Source organism: Trichosurus vulpecula, chromosome 8, assembly GCF_011100635.1.
Source record: "Trichosurus vulpecula isolate mTriVul1 chromosome 8, mTriVul1.pri, whole genome shotgun sequence".
NCBI lineage: Eukaryota > Metazoa > Chordata > Mammalia > Diprotodontia > Phalangeridae > Trichosurus > Trichosurus vulpecula.
Genome location: NC_050580.1, coordinates 226,076,388 through 226,092,460, shown reverse-complemented (window position 1 = coordinate 226,092,460; position 16,073 = coordinate 226,076,388). Strand labels below are relative to the sequence as shown.

General features: G+C 42.2%; 1 protein-coding gene across 1 annotated transcript; it reads right to left on the bottom strand.

Moving 5' to 3' along the window:
- Positions 1-1,450: 1,450 nt before the first annotated feature.
- LOC118829235 (retinol dehydrogenase 12-like) lies at positions 1,451-12,163 on the bottom strand. The gene is made up of 7 exons (XM_036736221.1): positions 12,096-12,163; positions 10,434-10,552; positions 9,265-9,420; positions 7,808-7,912; positions 4,031-4,240; positions 2,346-2,535; positions 1,451-1,544 (listed from the first exon to the last, which is right to left on the bottom strand). Exons 1-7 carry the CDS (start codon positions 12,161-12,163, stop codon positions 1,451-1,453), a joined length of 942 nt encoding a protein of 313 aa, XP_036592116.1.
- Between the last annotated feature and the right edge of the window lie 3,910 nt (positions 12,164-16,073).

Genomic DNA, 16,073 nt, shown 5'->3' with positions numbered 1-16,073 from the left:
ATGAAGGTCTAGAAGGGCATTAATTTGGAAGTCTGTGGTCTCTAGGTTGTCAGATCTGATCTGCCTGGGATGATACAGTTGGCCACCCCCTTATGGGGCTGTAACATCTCCTTTCTTCTACATCTTGCCTACAAAAGCAGGAAGGTAAGGATCTGGTCATGCTTGAGCCGAAGCCATGATGAAAGTTTAGATAACCTAGATCAGGGAAGTATCTGGGTTTGACTGTTCTACTAAGACCCATGCTATCTACTGGAAGTCTCTTGTCTTAATCCGTGGGAGAGGGCAAGAGCTGTGTGATTTAGACCACTGCCAACATGGGTTTTTACTCTGAATCATCAATTATTAGTATCTGACGGGACCCTAGAGACCCATTCACAGACGAGAAGACTTCTGTCTTAATGCTCCTAAAGGTATGTGGATCTGCACACATGCTAGGTCTCCTGGGAGCCTAAGGATCCCAGTTTCAGTAGTGTTAAGAATGGGCGGAGGGATTCAAGTCCTGACTCTGAAACATGCTGTCTAACCCTAGGCAAGTGGCTTCTCAGTGCCCCCAGTCAACTTCCAAGACTGCAGATAGACCAGCAAATGCTGGTTCTGCACTGATGAAGGGAGTTAGTTTCCTCATAGATTCTCCAGTTGGACGAAATCACAGATCAATGGTGAAATAAAAATAAAGAGGGCACATTGGATGTGAAGCCAGAAGGCCCAATCTCCCCATAACAACCTCTTTTCCATGACCTTAATTTCTGAGAAACAGCAACAGAAAAGCAGAGATGTAGAACTTATTTGATCTTTATTCCAAAAATTGAGGAGAAAAAACAAACAAACAACCAAAACCCTTATAAAAGGAAACTATCCCCATGCCTAGAGATGGGAAAAACTGTCTTTCTGGCAGCAATGCGAGGTGGTTCAGAGGAAGCAGCCAAAGGGGAATCCAGATTTAGGGAGGATTTTCTAGAGGGTGCCCTGATATCATTGACCATGGTCTCCTGCTAGTTTGAGAGGTATAACTCTAGGCCCCTTTCAATTCATCTGAGGCCAAGTAAAGGATGCTTCTAAAATGGAAGACTAACCAGCTGCAACCAAGTAGGATGAGTGTGGAAACCAATGTTAACTTCCCTGGAAGCCCTTCAGCGACTGGTATTTGTGAGCAGGGGCCTGCCCTTTACCAGATAAAGCACTGGTGCTACTCACCACACCCTTTGGTAAGAAGATTATGTAAATGTGAATGTCTACCCAAAAGAGCCAAGATGGCAAGAGGGCAAAGAGGACAAAGGTTCTCAGACAGGTGACGGAGGTGGAATAGAGGAGGAATGTGTCCACAGGCCACAGTTGATCCTTCCCATGTCAATGTGCCTTCTCCTTTGGGAATTGTTCCTGGCTGTTTGGGCTCAAATAGTCCAGGCTAAAAATATGAAGTCACCTTCTCTTCTGCCACCACGTATTCCCACTAGATGCCTAGGAGTTCACAGCTGACATCCCATAGGCGCTTGGCTGTTTTGTTGTTGCAACCCTTTGGTGACACCCATGCTTTCCTGCAATCGCTGGTTGAGAGAGAAGATGTTTAGAGTATGAGAGAGAAGTGTGGAGGTCCAGCTTATGGTACCCGACCCAGACACATGTCCAGTGAGATTTCTATTTTCTCTGTGGACAGTGCTATTCTTAGCAAGGTTAATTGGTAAGAACAGAGCACATATCAGGATGGACCAGAAAGAACAGTGACTCTGGACTCGGGAAGATCTGGGTTCATAAAGTAGATGTCCTCTGAGGTCCCTTTTAGCCCTAGATCCAGGCTGCTATGACTGACCTTCACCCAATGCTTTGTATTACATGCAAATAAACAAATCAGAAAAGAAACTAACAAGGAACCACAAGGCTGAAGGGGAAAACACAAACTGGCACTGACATATAGCTAGTCAATCTAGTGAATCCACTTGCTGAACCCTGATGAGTAAATGACCGAGCCCAGTGTGGCAGGGGGTGACTCAATGGCATGGAAAGTACCCCAGCTATTTCTGAATTGTGCTTCCACCCCTGTCATCAGTTTGCTAGGGAAACAGCCCTACGGCACCTGGCCAACAGGTCCTATAAGTACTTGACCAATGGGTGACCCTATCTGGAGCTGCCTAATTCCCCTTCATTTTACAAATGAGGAAACTGAGGTCCAGAAAGGACAAATGACTTGTCTCGGGTCACATAAGTAGTAGATGACCAAGCTGAGATTTGAACCCAGTTCCTCTGACATCAAATCCAGTATTCTTTCCACTGTGACAAAGAGCTGTCGCTTCCTCCCCAGAGTTTACAGCCTTCATGTCCTCCATACAAACAGTCAGGCTAACACCCACCTAAAATATCTGCCACTCTGAGACTCGATACCCTCAGCCAAAGCACAATGGAGGCTTGTCTGAGCTCCTTCTCGGGTTGACTTCAGGAAAGGGGTAAACAGACGCCACAGCAGACACATGAGGAACGAGTGACGCGTCAATTCAGATCGGACGATGCCTGGGTGGACGGCGTATGTGGTGACACCAGTCCCTGCGACACAAAGGACAGGGGTTATACGGGAAGAGGATTCATGAAACAAGACCCTACAGAGGGACAATGATGAAAAGGGACGATGCACACGAATGATGGCAAGGTTTGATAGAAGCTACCTCCCACCAGAGTATAGACTGATAAATAATCTCTCCCTCCCAACAGACAGAATCACTGACTCTATCCTATAATCATTTAGAACCTAGGTGGTGCAGTGGACACAGTGCTAGGCCTGGAGTCAGGCAGACCTGAGGTTAAATCCAGCCTTGGACATTTACTAGCCATGTGACCCTGGGTAAGTCACTTAACCCTGTTTGCCTTAGTTTCCACGATGGGGATAATAATAGCACCTCCTTCCCAGGATTGTTGTAAGGATCAAATAATATACATACACACACACACACACACACACACACACACACACATATATACAAATATATTTATACTTTGATCCTTATAACATTCGATCCACATATGTGTACATATATGTATATATATACATACATATATATACATATATGTGTATATTCTTGTAAAGCCCTTAGCAGAGTGCCTGCCACATAGCAGGAGCTTCATAAATGCTTGTTCCCTTCCCCAAGACCTACAGAAAGTCAGAGTCAGAATTTTCTCAAACTTCAGAGAATCTTAGAATTTTAGAGTTGGAAGCAACTTTAGAGACCGTATAACATCTAGACCCTTCATTTTACAGATAAAGAAACTGGACCCACAGAGTTTAACTGGCTTGTGGAAATTCACAGAGTTAGTAAGTAATCAAGACAGGACTTAAACTACGGGTCTCCAGTATATCTTTCCAGGACTCCACCCTACTACCTTACTCCTATTAGATTTTAAACAATTTAGGAGCAAGGACCGTCTTCTACTGTGGTACTTGGCGTCAGGAAGACACTAAAATCCTGCTCGTGATACTTACTATCTACGGGACTTTGGGAAAGTCACTTAACCTCTGAGTCTGAGTGTCTTCGTCTGTAAAATAGAAATGCTACGCCTGTAAAACCTTCGTGTAATGTGATGTAAAACCCACATCACAAAATAGTTTTAAGGTTCCAGTGAGACAATGCATGTAAAGTGTTTTCCAAACTTTAACGCGTTATCACTGTATAAATGTTAGGTTGTAGCAGTCGTAGTCATAGTCGTAGTAGTAATAAAAATGGTGCTAGCAGTACTAGTAGTAGTAACAGAAATACTAGTAGCAGTAATTAGCAGTCTATTTATGCCCAGCATTCAACACATATTCAGGGAAATGTTCTTGTCTGGTTTTTCTTTTCTTTTTTTTCTTGGGCATTGGGGGTGAGGCGAGGGTAACATGGGGAAGGTTGTTCTGGGAAGGGAGGGCAGCATACCGAGCTCCGACTTCATTCGAATGAGGCCTCCCACTGTGGAGCATCTTTCCTACTTTTTCGATGCTTACTCCTGCCATTTTTTTCTTAAATTTGAATACGCACCTTCTACCCCCATGTCCCAGGTCTAGGCTTACCTTTTAGCCGATAAGCCAATTCGCGGGTAAAAAGCACATTGGCCAGCTTGCTATGGCAGTAAGCAAACAGACGATTGTAGTACTTTTCCCCTTCCAGGTTACGGAAGTAAATACTGCCCAAATGGTGAACCACTGAAGATAAGTTCACCACACGGGATGGAGCTGACTCTTTCAGTCTCTCCAAAAGCAGGTGAGTCAGAAGGAAGTGGCCTATGAGCAGAACAGAATGATGGAGAAAGCTATGAAGATAAAAGCAGCTGTCCAAGAATGGGAAATGAGAAGCTGAACTGCCTAGATATACTTGAGAGTAAAAAGAAAGCTGGATGTTGAGCCAGGAGAGAACCAGATTCAGATCCTGACTCTTCACATTTATCAATTGTACAATCTCCCTGCCTCAAGTCCTGGGGTGGGCTGGAGCCAGCTTGAACCAGTTGTTAAATTTTCAGTGTGAGCACTTAAACCTCGGAAATCAGCAAATGCCACAAATCAGGGTTATGTTGATTATCCAGATTTAAGAAAGTGATAGAGAAAATGTTAATAATGCAGATTAAAGTTAAATGTATACATTTAAGCTGTGCATACATTTTGTTTTAATTGGGTTTTTCCTGGAGAGCTGGTTGTTAAACATTTACCAGCAGACCACTGAGTCAAGATTCTCCCTATTCTAATCCATCTTCCATACAGCTGCCAAAGTGATTTTTCTTAAGCATTCAAGTCTGACCACGTCACTCCTATACCTAATAAACTCTAACAGTTCCCTATTGTTTCTATAAACTCCTAAGGATGGCTTACAAAGCCCTTAACCATCTGCCCCAACCTATCTTTCCAGCCTCATTATATATTCCTCCCCTTCCTATATTCTGCAGTCCAGCTACCTTTTCCTCACATGTGATACCTCATCTCCTACCTCCATGCCCTTGTACCAGCAGCCCTCACGCTTAGAATGCCCTCACTCCTCACCTCTGCTTCATAGAATCCTTACTTCCTTCAAGTCTCAGTTTAAGCCCCATCTTCTACATGAAGCTTTTCCTGATTTGCCCAAGTCTTAGTGCCCTCTCTCCATAACTACCTCATATTCATTTTAAAATTCATTCTGTGTGTGTACAGATGTATATACATGTATATATACATGTTTTTACCTACATATATATGCTTCATAATAATAAGAATCATTTTTTGCTTTTATATATCCAGTGCCTATCACAGTACTTAGCACCTATTAGGCACTTAATAAATGCTTGTTTATTTATTTACTGATTGACCTTTGGTATGATCTTTCCAGCTTTATTATACATTACTACCTTACATGTATCCTAAGGTGCCATCAAAGTGGCCTTCTTACTCTTTCTCATATATAGTACTCTGTTTCCCATCTCCATGCTTTTGCACTGTCTGTGCCCTATGCCTGGCATGCACCCCCTCCTCACTGCCAGCTCTTAGAATCTCTAGTCTCCTTCAAGTTCAACTGCCACTTTCTACATGAAAACTTGATTGATTCCTGCCCCTGTCTACCCTCCCTCCCACCCCCAGATGCTAGTACCTTTATATCTATTTTGTATATAATTATATGTGTATATATTGTTTCCACCAATGGAATATAAGCCCCTGGATGGTTGGAAATTTTTTACTTTTATCAGTGTATCTCAAGCACCTAACACTGACCTATACCTGGCAAACAGTAAGTACTTAATAAATGTTTATCGACTAATTGGTCAAAGTCACTTTGACGTGAGCCCAAGTTTCCTCATCTGTAAAACGCGGATGATGCTGCTTTCAATACCCATCTAATAGGGCTCTTGTGCAGAAGGCTTTCTGCAAACTTTAGAATGCTATACCAACGTTATTGCTACCCTGCCCCACTGTTAAAGGAGGAGATCAGAGAACAAGTCCACGAGGGAATTTTTACCATGAGGCAAGCAGTCTTTCCCTTTTCCTCAAACCAATGGACAAGGATAAGGCCACGCAATTTTTTCACTTCTCCTGTCCCTCTCTGTAACAACCTCTTGATAATTCCATCACCTTTGCTCCTATCCAATCAGAAGCAGAGAACACTAACAGCCTTTGCCTCTCTCTCTCCGGCCATGATTACACATGTGTGGACCCTAGCCATAGACAAGAAGGATAAAAGAGGGCAGAGGACACACAGGCCTCGTAGGGCCCTAGACCGAGAGTTGGAAGTCATCTGTGAGGTCACCCAGTTCAACCCCCTCACATAAAGGGACACAGACAAGGGAACAGGCCCGGAGAGTTTAGGTGACTTGCCCAAGTCCATTCAGGTATCAAGTAGCAGGTTGTTGTGCAGTCATGTCTAACTCTTTCGGGACCCCTTTTGGAAGGTTTTCTTGGCAGAGATACTGGAGTGGTTTGCATTTCCTTTTCCAGGTCATTTGACAGATGAGGAAACTGAGGCAAAGAGGGTTAAGTGATTTGCCCAAGGTCACACACCTCAGGAAAATGAGTCTTCCTGACTTCAGGCCTGGTACTTTATCCACCAAGCCATCTTGCTACCCCATCAAATAGCAGGGCTGGGATGCAAACCTAAGGGCCCTCCCTCCAAATTCAACACTCTTGCCAAGAGCTCCCACACCGTCCATTAGCACAACAGCCTTGACCTCTCTTCCTGACTGGCTTTTCAACCTACGAGGCTGTCCAATATTCTTGAGCGTTCTCTCTGGACTTGACCTATAACCTGCTCTGCCTTTAGCCTGATCTTTCTAGCCATACCTGGCTTCCCAGGCCTGACCTTGCTCAATATGTCCTGCTCTAATGCCACCCCCACACTAGACTGACACTATTCACCCCAGTATCTCCTGAAATTCCTGGTTTATACGGAGGAAAAATCCCATCTTAGAGAACAGGTCAGGACAGAGACATGAATCAGCATTAATCAATCTGCTTGATATCAGTTTGTCCATTTTATTGTGACCCTGATTCAATGTGCCATAGCCCTATATAGTCCTTTCCCTGCCACAGAGCTATTGAGAATTCATAGAGCTGGCTTTGGGGCATCCCCACATGGAGAATAGTGAGGAGTATGCTGAGAACCTTAAAGGGTCCACAGTTAGGCTGATGCTTATAAGCTACCCTGAGGCCATGCAGTACAGTCATAATATTCTCTTAACTCTGGTCATTAATTGGTGGAACAGACACGTTAGGAAGTTGACTCCTGAGTATTTGTGTTGAATATGGAGCAGTTATTGAATGAGTACCAAAAATGAGAGTAGAATATTAGTGTAAGGATGAGAGAGGGAGAGAGAGAATGATTTAGGGAATGACATGAATGTGTACAAAGCACATGCATCTGTGGAAGTATTCATATGTAGATGCCTGGGCAGTGTAAAGGTGATCTGTCTGGGTGTAAATCCCCAGTGGGTTCCGGTTTGTCCCAGGGATGAATCTTGATTCGTTGGAGGAGCATGGGAAGAGTGAGAATCACTTCCAGCTTATGTGTTCAATATATAAAACTGAGTGCACATTAGTGTTAATACCTTCCCATATCACAATCCTAGCATTTGGGGAAAAGAGTTCTGCCAGATGCTACGGCTGGATGTCATGGTTCTAAGCCCTTAGCATTATCCATACAGGAGAAGAGAATGCTGTGGAAGCGTGAGTGTGAGCTACGGGTTCCAGTCACAACTGGCCCATGCTCCAGGTACACCTGGGTACACCTAGGTACAGCAAAGGGAGGTAATATAAATGGCCTCATTTCTCTGGATGTGAGCTTGAGAACAGGAAGAGCATGAATGGGTCAACATTCACCACGGGAAAACGACTTACCCAAGTGGTTGACTCCAAAGTGGGTCTCAAAGCCATCTGCCGTCTTGGAGTAGGGACACATCATCACCCCTGCATTATTAATTAGTATGTGGAGCTGTTTTTCTTCTGGCAAAACACAATAAAAGCAGAATGAGCCATGAGTGAGGGGGACCCATACCAGCCTGCCACAATCCTCACTTTTAAGACCCTGGGCACCTGCCCTATGCCTTTATTCATGACTATACAATGTTGGTTCCACAGAGGATTCACTCAATCCAATCTAATCCAATACACCTACTATGTGCCTGGCACTGTGCTAAGTGCTAGATATACTTCCCTGCCCCCAAGAAACTTACCATCTAATTGGAGGAGACAACGCACAGTAGGAAACATGAAAGTGTGCTCATTGACAGTTACAAATATTGGAGTAACCTTCCCCACCAGTGACTGTCTAGGTGCCACATCATCTAGGACCCTTCATCTAGAATTGTGCTCCCCGCCCCCAAGTCTCGCTCATGAACCTTTTTGAATAGCAGGTGAAACCTGGTTATCCATCTTCCACGATCCCAAAGTGCAGTGCCAGCTGATACGCCCCACCTAGTATGGCCACAAAATGTTGTTGGCTCACTGACCATCAAATAATAAAGGACAATGTAGGGCCTCTGCAACACTGGTTCCACACCTTTATGTCATCATTCAAGCCCAGGCAAGGAGCCTAGCATTTCCCATATTCCCATAAGTGAAGCTAGAGGAAAGTAAGGGGCCCCACCCAGTTTGTCTGGCTATCCTTCTCCTGCCTCCGAATCCTGCCCTGCAGGTTCTAGTAGCAGAACCAGTTAGGTGGGGACTCAGTGCTGATGCAAGGGGAAGATCTCTGGGTGGACCAGTCACTCCTACAACCTGTATCCTTTCTTCTCTAGTTTACATCTTGGGGGTTAAGGACTAGCTTTCTTTCTTAAGCAAAGAACCTCACACCCAAATCACTCTGGCTGTCACTGATTGGTCAACAATAGGTCCCAAGCCTCACTTGGTCATTGTTTGGGCCCTGATTGGCTCAGAGGGAATGTAAATAGCAATTGTTTCTGTTTTGGACAGAAACCCTGAGGGTCTTTCCCTCCCAGATAGTTATTGGGTTGTTTTTTTTTTTTAAACTAGGTAAAAGAGACCATTCTTTGCCTCATTTCTTACCTTAGCCTTAATCACTGAATGGACTTTACCTCAGTCAAACTGAGACCTGAGAAAGACCTCAAATTAAAAAGGCCAAAAGGTCCCTTACTGTATCTGGGGCCATCTCTGGTCTTCCTGATCTATATCTTGCCACTGGACCCAGATGGCTCCAGAGAAGAGAGTGAGTCTGGTGACTTTGTACAGCCCTCCCTCATTAAATCCAGTTCACTTGCAAGTCTTGGCATCACTTTCCTGATGTCATGATCCTCTTCAAGAATGAAGGACAAACAACAACCCTGCTCCCTCATCACCTGCAAGGAATCCTTCGGCAAATGCTCGGATTGACTTGGTGTCAGACAAGTCCAGCTTCCGAACGAACACCTGCTGGTTTTTTGTTGCAGCCCGGATCTCACTGGCTGCCGACTCTCCTTTTAGTATATCCCGGCAGGCAATATATACTCTGGCTCCTAGGCAGAGGAAAGAGGAAAAAAACAAGTTAGAGCTGAGTACTCTCAAAGGGGATAAGTGGACTATGTTCTTCAACATAATGGTGACAATTTTATCATCTTAGGGTTTTCAGGAACCTGTGCACTCAGGTCTGTTAACATAAACATGATTCCAGGCTATGTTTAGTCTTTTGAATGCTGCACTTATGGGAAGGAGAGGAGAAATACACAGATGTTGAATGTATGTTTCTGGTAAGAGATAGTAAAACTATATAAATGTACTAGTAATTATGCCCATCATGCTTGTGAGAAAGGGCAATAGGGAGAGGTTTTCAGAGGGAGACATTAAAACAAGTGGTCTCACTCAATTTAAACCTCCCAGTTCTGAATCATTATAGTAGAGCCATAGAATTCTATTTCTAGAAGAGACTTTCAAGATTATCTAGACTACAGATTCCCATTAAGTTGTCCCCAACTTTTATGGTTTTCGACAATGGTCTAAGGCAAAGGTGTCAAACTTAAATATAAACTGGGGCCACTAAATTATACATAAGGATCCCTGAAAAACTCCTATTGACTTTGAAAACTACATATTAACATTATCTATGTTCTCTTGCATTTTCATTTATTTTATGAAATATTTCCTAACTACATTTCCCAATTACAGCCTCACTCATGATCTTGGACACAATGTGACTCGGGTCCTATGTTTGATACTTTTAAAATTATTTATTGGTGCCATAAAACTGTAAAAAATTGTAAAGAATATTATCAGTAATATATTAAATCACCCTGGAGATTCATAACACATTTGTTTTGCTTGAAAGGGACTTTACGAAACAAAAAATGTTGAGAAGCACTGACTTAGTCTAACCCATCTATTTTACAAATGAGGAAATTTATTAAACATGTTCTTGAACTCCTAGCCACATGCCTCCAAAACAAGAGTAGCTAACAGCAAAAATAGGTGAAATAGGAGGAAGTGGGGGACAGTAACAGGAAAAAAGACAAAAACTGGGAGAGCACGGACTCGCCTCTACGAGCAAGATCTTTGGCTGTCTCCTTTCCGATGCCTGTGTTGGCTCCGGTGACCACAACTACCTTTCCAGGAAGCTCCACAGTTGATGTACAAACTCCGCCAGCAAAGTACTTCCTACAGATACAAGAGGAAAGGTTATTAACACTCATTTTCTTTCTCAGTCCCTATCTGACTTGCTTAAGAAATGACTATAGATTTCTTCCATTCTTTCTGTATGCAATCACCATGACACAGAGAACATGCTCCTTAACCTTAATTGCCTTCTTTAGGTCAATATGTTACTTTTGGCTCAGCAAGGCAATCTGTTGGAATTCCTTGCTAGAAGGTGATACATACCTATGAACAAGAGAATCATCTGGGCAAAGGGGATGAGGACTTTGTTTGATTTGTCTTGTTTGCACTTTTCCTTCGTTATTGTTCCTTATGCTTATAATGATTGATATTAAAAAGAAAATGTACTAAAATGTTTTTAAGTTAAATCAGAAGAAAGTTGCCTGACTAGGAACAGAGACCGTGAAAACTCAAAAAGAAGTCCATGAGGTAGCAGAGGACATAGAGTCACAGGAACCTGAGTTAGAAGTGACTTTAAAGGACATTTGGCCAGATCTGTTGAGCAGGAATCGTCTGCGCATCGCTGAGATATTTATGGTTATCCCTGAGGTCCTTTAAAAGTAGGTTCCCTTCTTTATCAATATTCTATAAATAATACACATCATGCCAAGTATAATAATACACTTAACAAGCCTTAGCTGAAAAATCTAATCTGCCCAGGACCGTTGGAAAAAATTTTGAGCAGTATGCTCAGTGGTCAGACTTTGACCATCCTCTGTAGGAATACTCTGCTCTGGCCACCTCTCTATTTCTCCGTGGGTCCAGGAGGCTAGCCATCTCAAGTACAATGCTGTTATTCCACTACAGTGGTAATTCCAACACTTTATAAATACTTGTCAACTGACTGACAGAACTCGAGACCAGAGCTCCTCCCTATTGCCCATAGCTGCTCATTCATGGTTCAAATGAAAGTGGAATATCAAGGCCCTAAAGGGATGCTTTGGCTTCAAAATGGGATGTGGTTGTTCCTTCTCTTTAGACTTTTCAATTATTGACAATCCCCAGATTTTCTCTTTAGAACAAGCAGCCCTTGACATCTACAACAGAGAAATCACAGAACAGAATGAGAAACTAGGTTTGTCGAGATATGGGGAGTTTCAAAGGAAACAAGAGTTTATTCATTTCTTCCCCAGAATTCCCCTAAGCATTCACTAATTAATCCCTCAGCAATCATGACCCATGTCATTCAAAAGTGCCATCTGGACTAGGGATGCTTAGTAGACAGGGAGGCATGCATCATTAAGAGTAATCAATACAGTTAGATTCCAACAGCAAGTTATCTACTAAAGTCATCCACTCTTCTTACCAGTCCCTAAAGGATTCAAAATCACCCATCCTCCACTTGCATGATGCACTTGGCAAATTGGTTTTATCTCCTTTCTCATCTTTCAGGGTGGTTGGTATCCATAACCACTGCCTTCCTGTAGTTTCTGCCCCCACTCATTTCTCCCAGTCTGGCTCCATCTCTTTTCCCTCTCTCAACAGAAGTGGCCCCTGATTCAGGAATAAGTAAAGATTTCTAGTGAGTCAATGAATGAACACAGACCTGATGTAGGGAATTGCCCCGAACAGGAAGGAAAGGAAGGAGGTGAGCAGCACCAAAGTGCTTATCATTTTTCCAACCTGCTGCTCCTGCTCTCACTTCTCTCAGGTTCTTTCTTGGCCGTCTGCTTTCTCTGCTACTCCCAGCAGACTGGATCTGAGCCTGACTCAGAATCGGATTTAAATTTGTGAGCTGTGAGAGCATGGCCTGCTGGGAGATGTAGTCTAATTTCTAACTGCTGAAATGGTACTGGGAGGACCGGTCAAAACCTTCAGGGAAGGGAATATGGGGAAACTGGAGAAACTTCTTTGCAGCTCACGCATCCCACCACATTCCCTAAGTTAGGATGGTTCCTTTTTTTTAACCCCTCTCTCTGGGTCTTATCTTGAAAGGTAACTTTAAAAAAAGCTTTAACAATAGATTGATCACTGATATTTATATAGCACTTACTATGTGACAGGCACTGCGCTAAGCACTATTATCTCAATTATTATCTTATTTGATCCTCACAACAACCCTAGGAGGTGGCAACTATTACCATCCTCATTTTACAGATAAGGAAACTGAGGCAAGCAAAGGTTAAGTGACTTGCCTAGGGTCATACAGCTAGTAAGTGTCTGAGGCTGGATTTGAATTCAGGTCTTTCTGACTCCAGGTCTGGTGCTCGATAAATAGATAAAACATTTATTAAGTCCTTACTATGTCCCAGGCACTGTGCGAATCAATGGGAGTACAAATACAAGCAAAAATTGAGTGTCTCTCATCAAGGAGCTTACAGTTTAAAGGGAGAAAGATGACATAAAAGGGGATGTTATTTGAAATACAGTAGAATGAAAACAGTGTTACATATTTACACATTAATTCTTCTTTACAGAATCATAGAGCTGGAAGGGATCCTAGCTAGGGGTTCTCTGCTCCACTTAATCTCTGAACAGAAATCTCTTCTACCCTATTTGAATAGTGACTGCTTTCATCTTCTGCTTGTTTTTCTAAGAGCATTATGTGGGGAAATCAGAAGAAATGCGCAAAAATAATAATAATACCTCATATTTTATAGCACTTTCCCTTCCATCTCTGTGCCTAGATTCCACTTCTTTGTTAACTCTTAGAGAAGAGTTCCTTCAAAGGTGGCCTCCTAGATCAGGTCCTCCTCCCATCCCAAATTACTTTGTCTTTACTTATCTTTATGAACATTTTTTCCCTTAATAGAACATAAACTTTTTTAAATAGTATTTTTTCTAATTACTTGTCCAGACAATTTTTAGCATTCATTTTTACATTTTGAGTTCCAAAATTTTTCTCCCTCGCTCTTCCTAAAATGGTAGGCAATTTGATTTAGGTTATACACGTGCTATCACGTAAAACGTATTTCCATGTTAGTTAGTTATGCTTCAATCTGCATTCAGAGTCCATCAGTTCTTTATCTGGATGTGGATAGCATTTTCCTTTGTGAGTCCTTGGATCATTGTGTTACTGAGGAGAGCTGAGACATTCATAGTGGACCACCACACGGTGCTGCCGATATTGTGTGCAATGTTTTCCTGATTCTGCTCTTTTCACTTTGTTTCAGTTCATAAAAGTCTTTACAAGTTTTTCTGTTCACCATTCCTTACTGCACAATGGTGTTATATTACATTCATATAGTACAGCTTGTTCAGTCATTCCCCAATTGATGGACATTCCTCAATTTCAAGTATTTCTCAACACGAAAAGGGCTGCTATAAATAATTTTGCACATATAAGTTCTTTTCTTTTTAAGGGCAGTGACCATTTCCATTTTGTCTTTATATTCAAAGTACTTAGTAGAGTGCCTGCTGTATTAATAAATGATGAATGAATGAATGAGTAACTCAAAGAAATAGTATCATAGGATTTAGACCTGGAAGGAACTTTAGTTCCTAGCCCTTCATTTCATAGTTGAAGAAACTAAGGCATACAAGCACTCTCTCCTCATTTTACCAATGAAGAAATTGAGGCTCAGAAAGAGTGACCAAAACAAGGTCACAATGGTAGTCAATGGCAGAGCTTGGTCTTGAGTATGGTTCACCTGGCATTTAGTGCATTTTCCTAAAGAGTGCAGTTTTGCTCCATACTACCCTAGCTGCATGTTGACATTCCTTTTTTGTGTTGTTACGGAGAAGGAGGGAAGCAAAAAGAAAGCTAACAAACTCCTTGTCAGCTAAGAGAAATAACATTTTAGAGTTACCTGCCCACTCTGAGTCTGTCTTTTCCAGTCAGAAATGGTAGTAGTGGGTGAAGTGAAAAAAGAGTATTAAATAGGTGAAGAAAGGAGCCAGTAAGAGAACAGTGGGGTTAGGAGGAAGAGAAGGGAGGATGTACACAGGGTCAGAGGTGCCAAAGGTCAGAGCAGCCACTACAGCAGTTCTGCCGCACCCCAGCAGAGCAAAGACAGTCATAAGGGACTAAAGGGATGAAGAAGGAGGTAGCTGTCACCCTGGGTGAAATCATGTCCCCATACTAAAATCTACAGTGGCTTCTGATTGTTTTCTATATTGAATCCCATCTCCTCTGATCATGATTCAATGGAACCCAGGAACAGGATAGTCCAAGAGAAACACATTGCAGTATCATGAAGTAATAGGTGAAAGGGATATAAAACATCCCAGTCATCTCGTGTTTAGGTTTTATGATAACATCCTGAAGAGGAAACACAGAAATAACTTGACAAAATTGGTATTAAACATGATCTTCACAACGCAAATACCCTATTGGTTTGGTAGAATTCTTTTTCTCAAGTGAAAAAAAAATGATATCAAAAGGAAAATGTTTCTCAACCCAGTATTGGGACGTTCTCATATTGGTATTACAACATAAGGAGGACAAGCATCATCACTTTCGTCATTACCAAAAAGCATATGCCTACTTACTCATAGTGGTACTAGACCCTAAAGAGCCCTTACCAAATCCCAGCCCCCAAAGCAGCTTACAATAAAAGCCAGATAACACTAAGGCAAAGGGCAAGGATGACTTCACATTACTCCCACTCTTTCACCACCCTCTCCCCAACCCTACCCTACAGTCCAAACAAACTAGCCTACTTTATGTAACCTGTTATCACAGGACCAATAAATCAATACTTGCCATGATGTTGGGTTTCTGTTATCCTATAACCCCTTCTCACAATGGACTTGTTACCTAGAATTTTCATAACTTCTGAACCAGTCTTCCTGGATATTGCTTGATGGAGGATACATATACCCACACTCACATATATGGAACATATATATGTGTGGGTGGGTGTGGGTGAGTGGATGTGTATGTATATATATGTGTGTATAGGTATAAGTGTATATGCATATATACATACATACTACATATATATGATATACATAACGAAATTGGTAAGGAGAAGCCTTTTGTCTTTAATATTAGAATCCTGAAGAAATCCTCCTCCCTCATTCCTGTCTAGGTTGGCTTTGTATATAGAATTTGTATATAGAATCCAACGGGAAAACTATAACTTCTTGAGCAATTAACCTCAATGTAGTTCTCCCTGTCGTTGATCAAACTAGTTAGAAACAATTTGTTTCCCACTTACATATGAGATTTATATCAATTTCATTATTTGTTGTATAGCCCCAAAATACTGGAGAAATTTTCCTGTGTTTCCAAAACTGCAACAACATTCAGCTCAAGAGAAGCAGTTCTCTTAGCACACAGATTCTTTTTTCTTTTATGATTTTCCTTTTTTTTTATTATGGACTTGACAGACATCAACAGACCTAATCATTCCCACATACAATGAAAAGCAAAAGCTTTAAGTCCTTTGGGTCCTTTGGGTCAGTTTTCTCAACAGTCCGAACCGCTGGAGGTGCAACTGGTCCTTTTACTTGGGTATGGTGTGTCCAACCTCTTTCCAGAGTCTGCATGTGCATGTGTGGGTGTCTGAGGTTAGCAGGATCTGGAACAGCCCTTTCCAGCTGGGAATGAGTTTATCCTCTTTCCAAAATATGATCAGAA

What these genes read in the sequence shown, in the direction of transcription:
- LOC118829235 (XM_036736221.1), bottom strand. Translation starts at nt 12,163, where the DNA reads ATGATAAGCACTTTGGTGCTGCTCACCTCCTTCCTTTCCTTCCTGTTC. An exon ending in CAAAGATCTTGCTCGTAGAG is followed by an intron (nt 9,421 to 10,433) that starts GCGAGTCCGTGC and finishes TCCTCTGCCTAG; the next exon opens with GAGCCAGAGTATATATTGCC. An exon ending in TGCCGAAGGATTCCTTGCAG is followed by an intron (nt 7,913 to 9,264) that starts GTGATGAGGGAG and finishes GTGTTTTGCCAG; the next exon opens with AAGAAAAACAGCTCCACATA.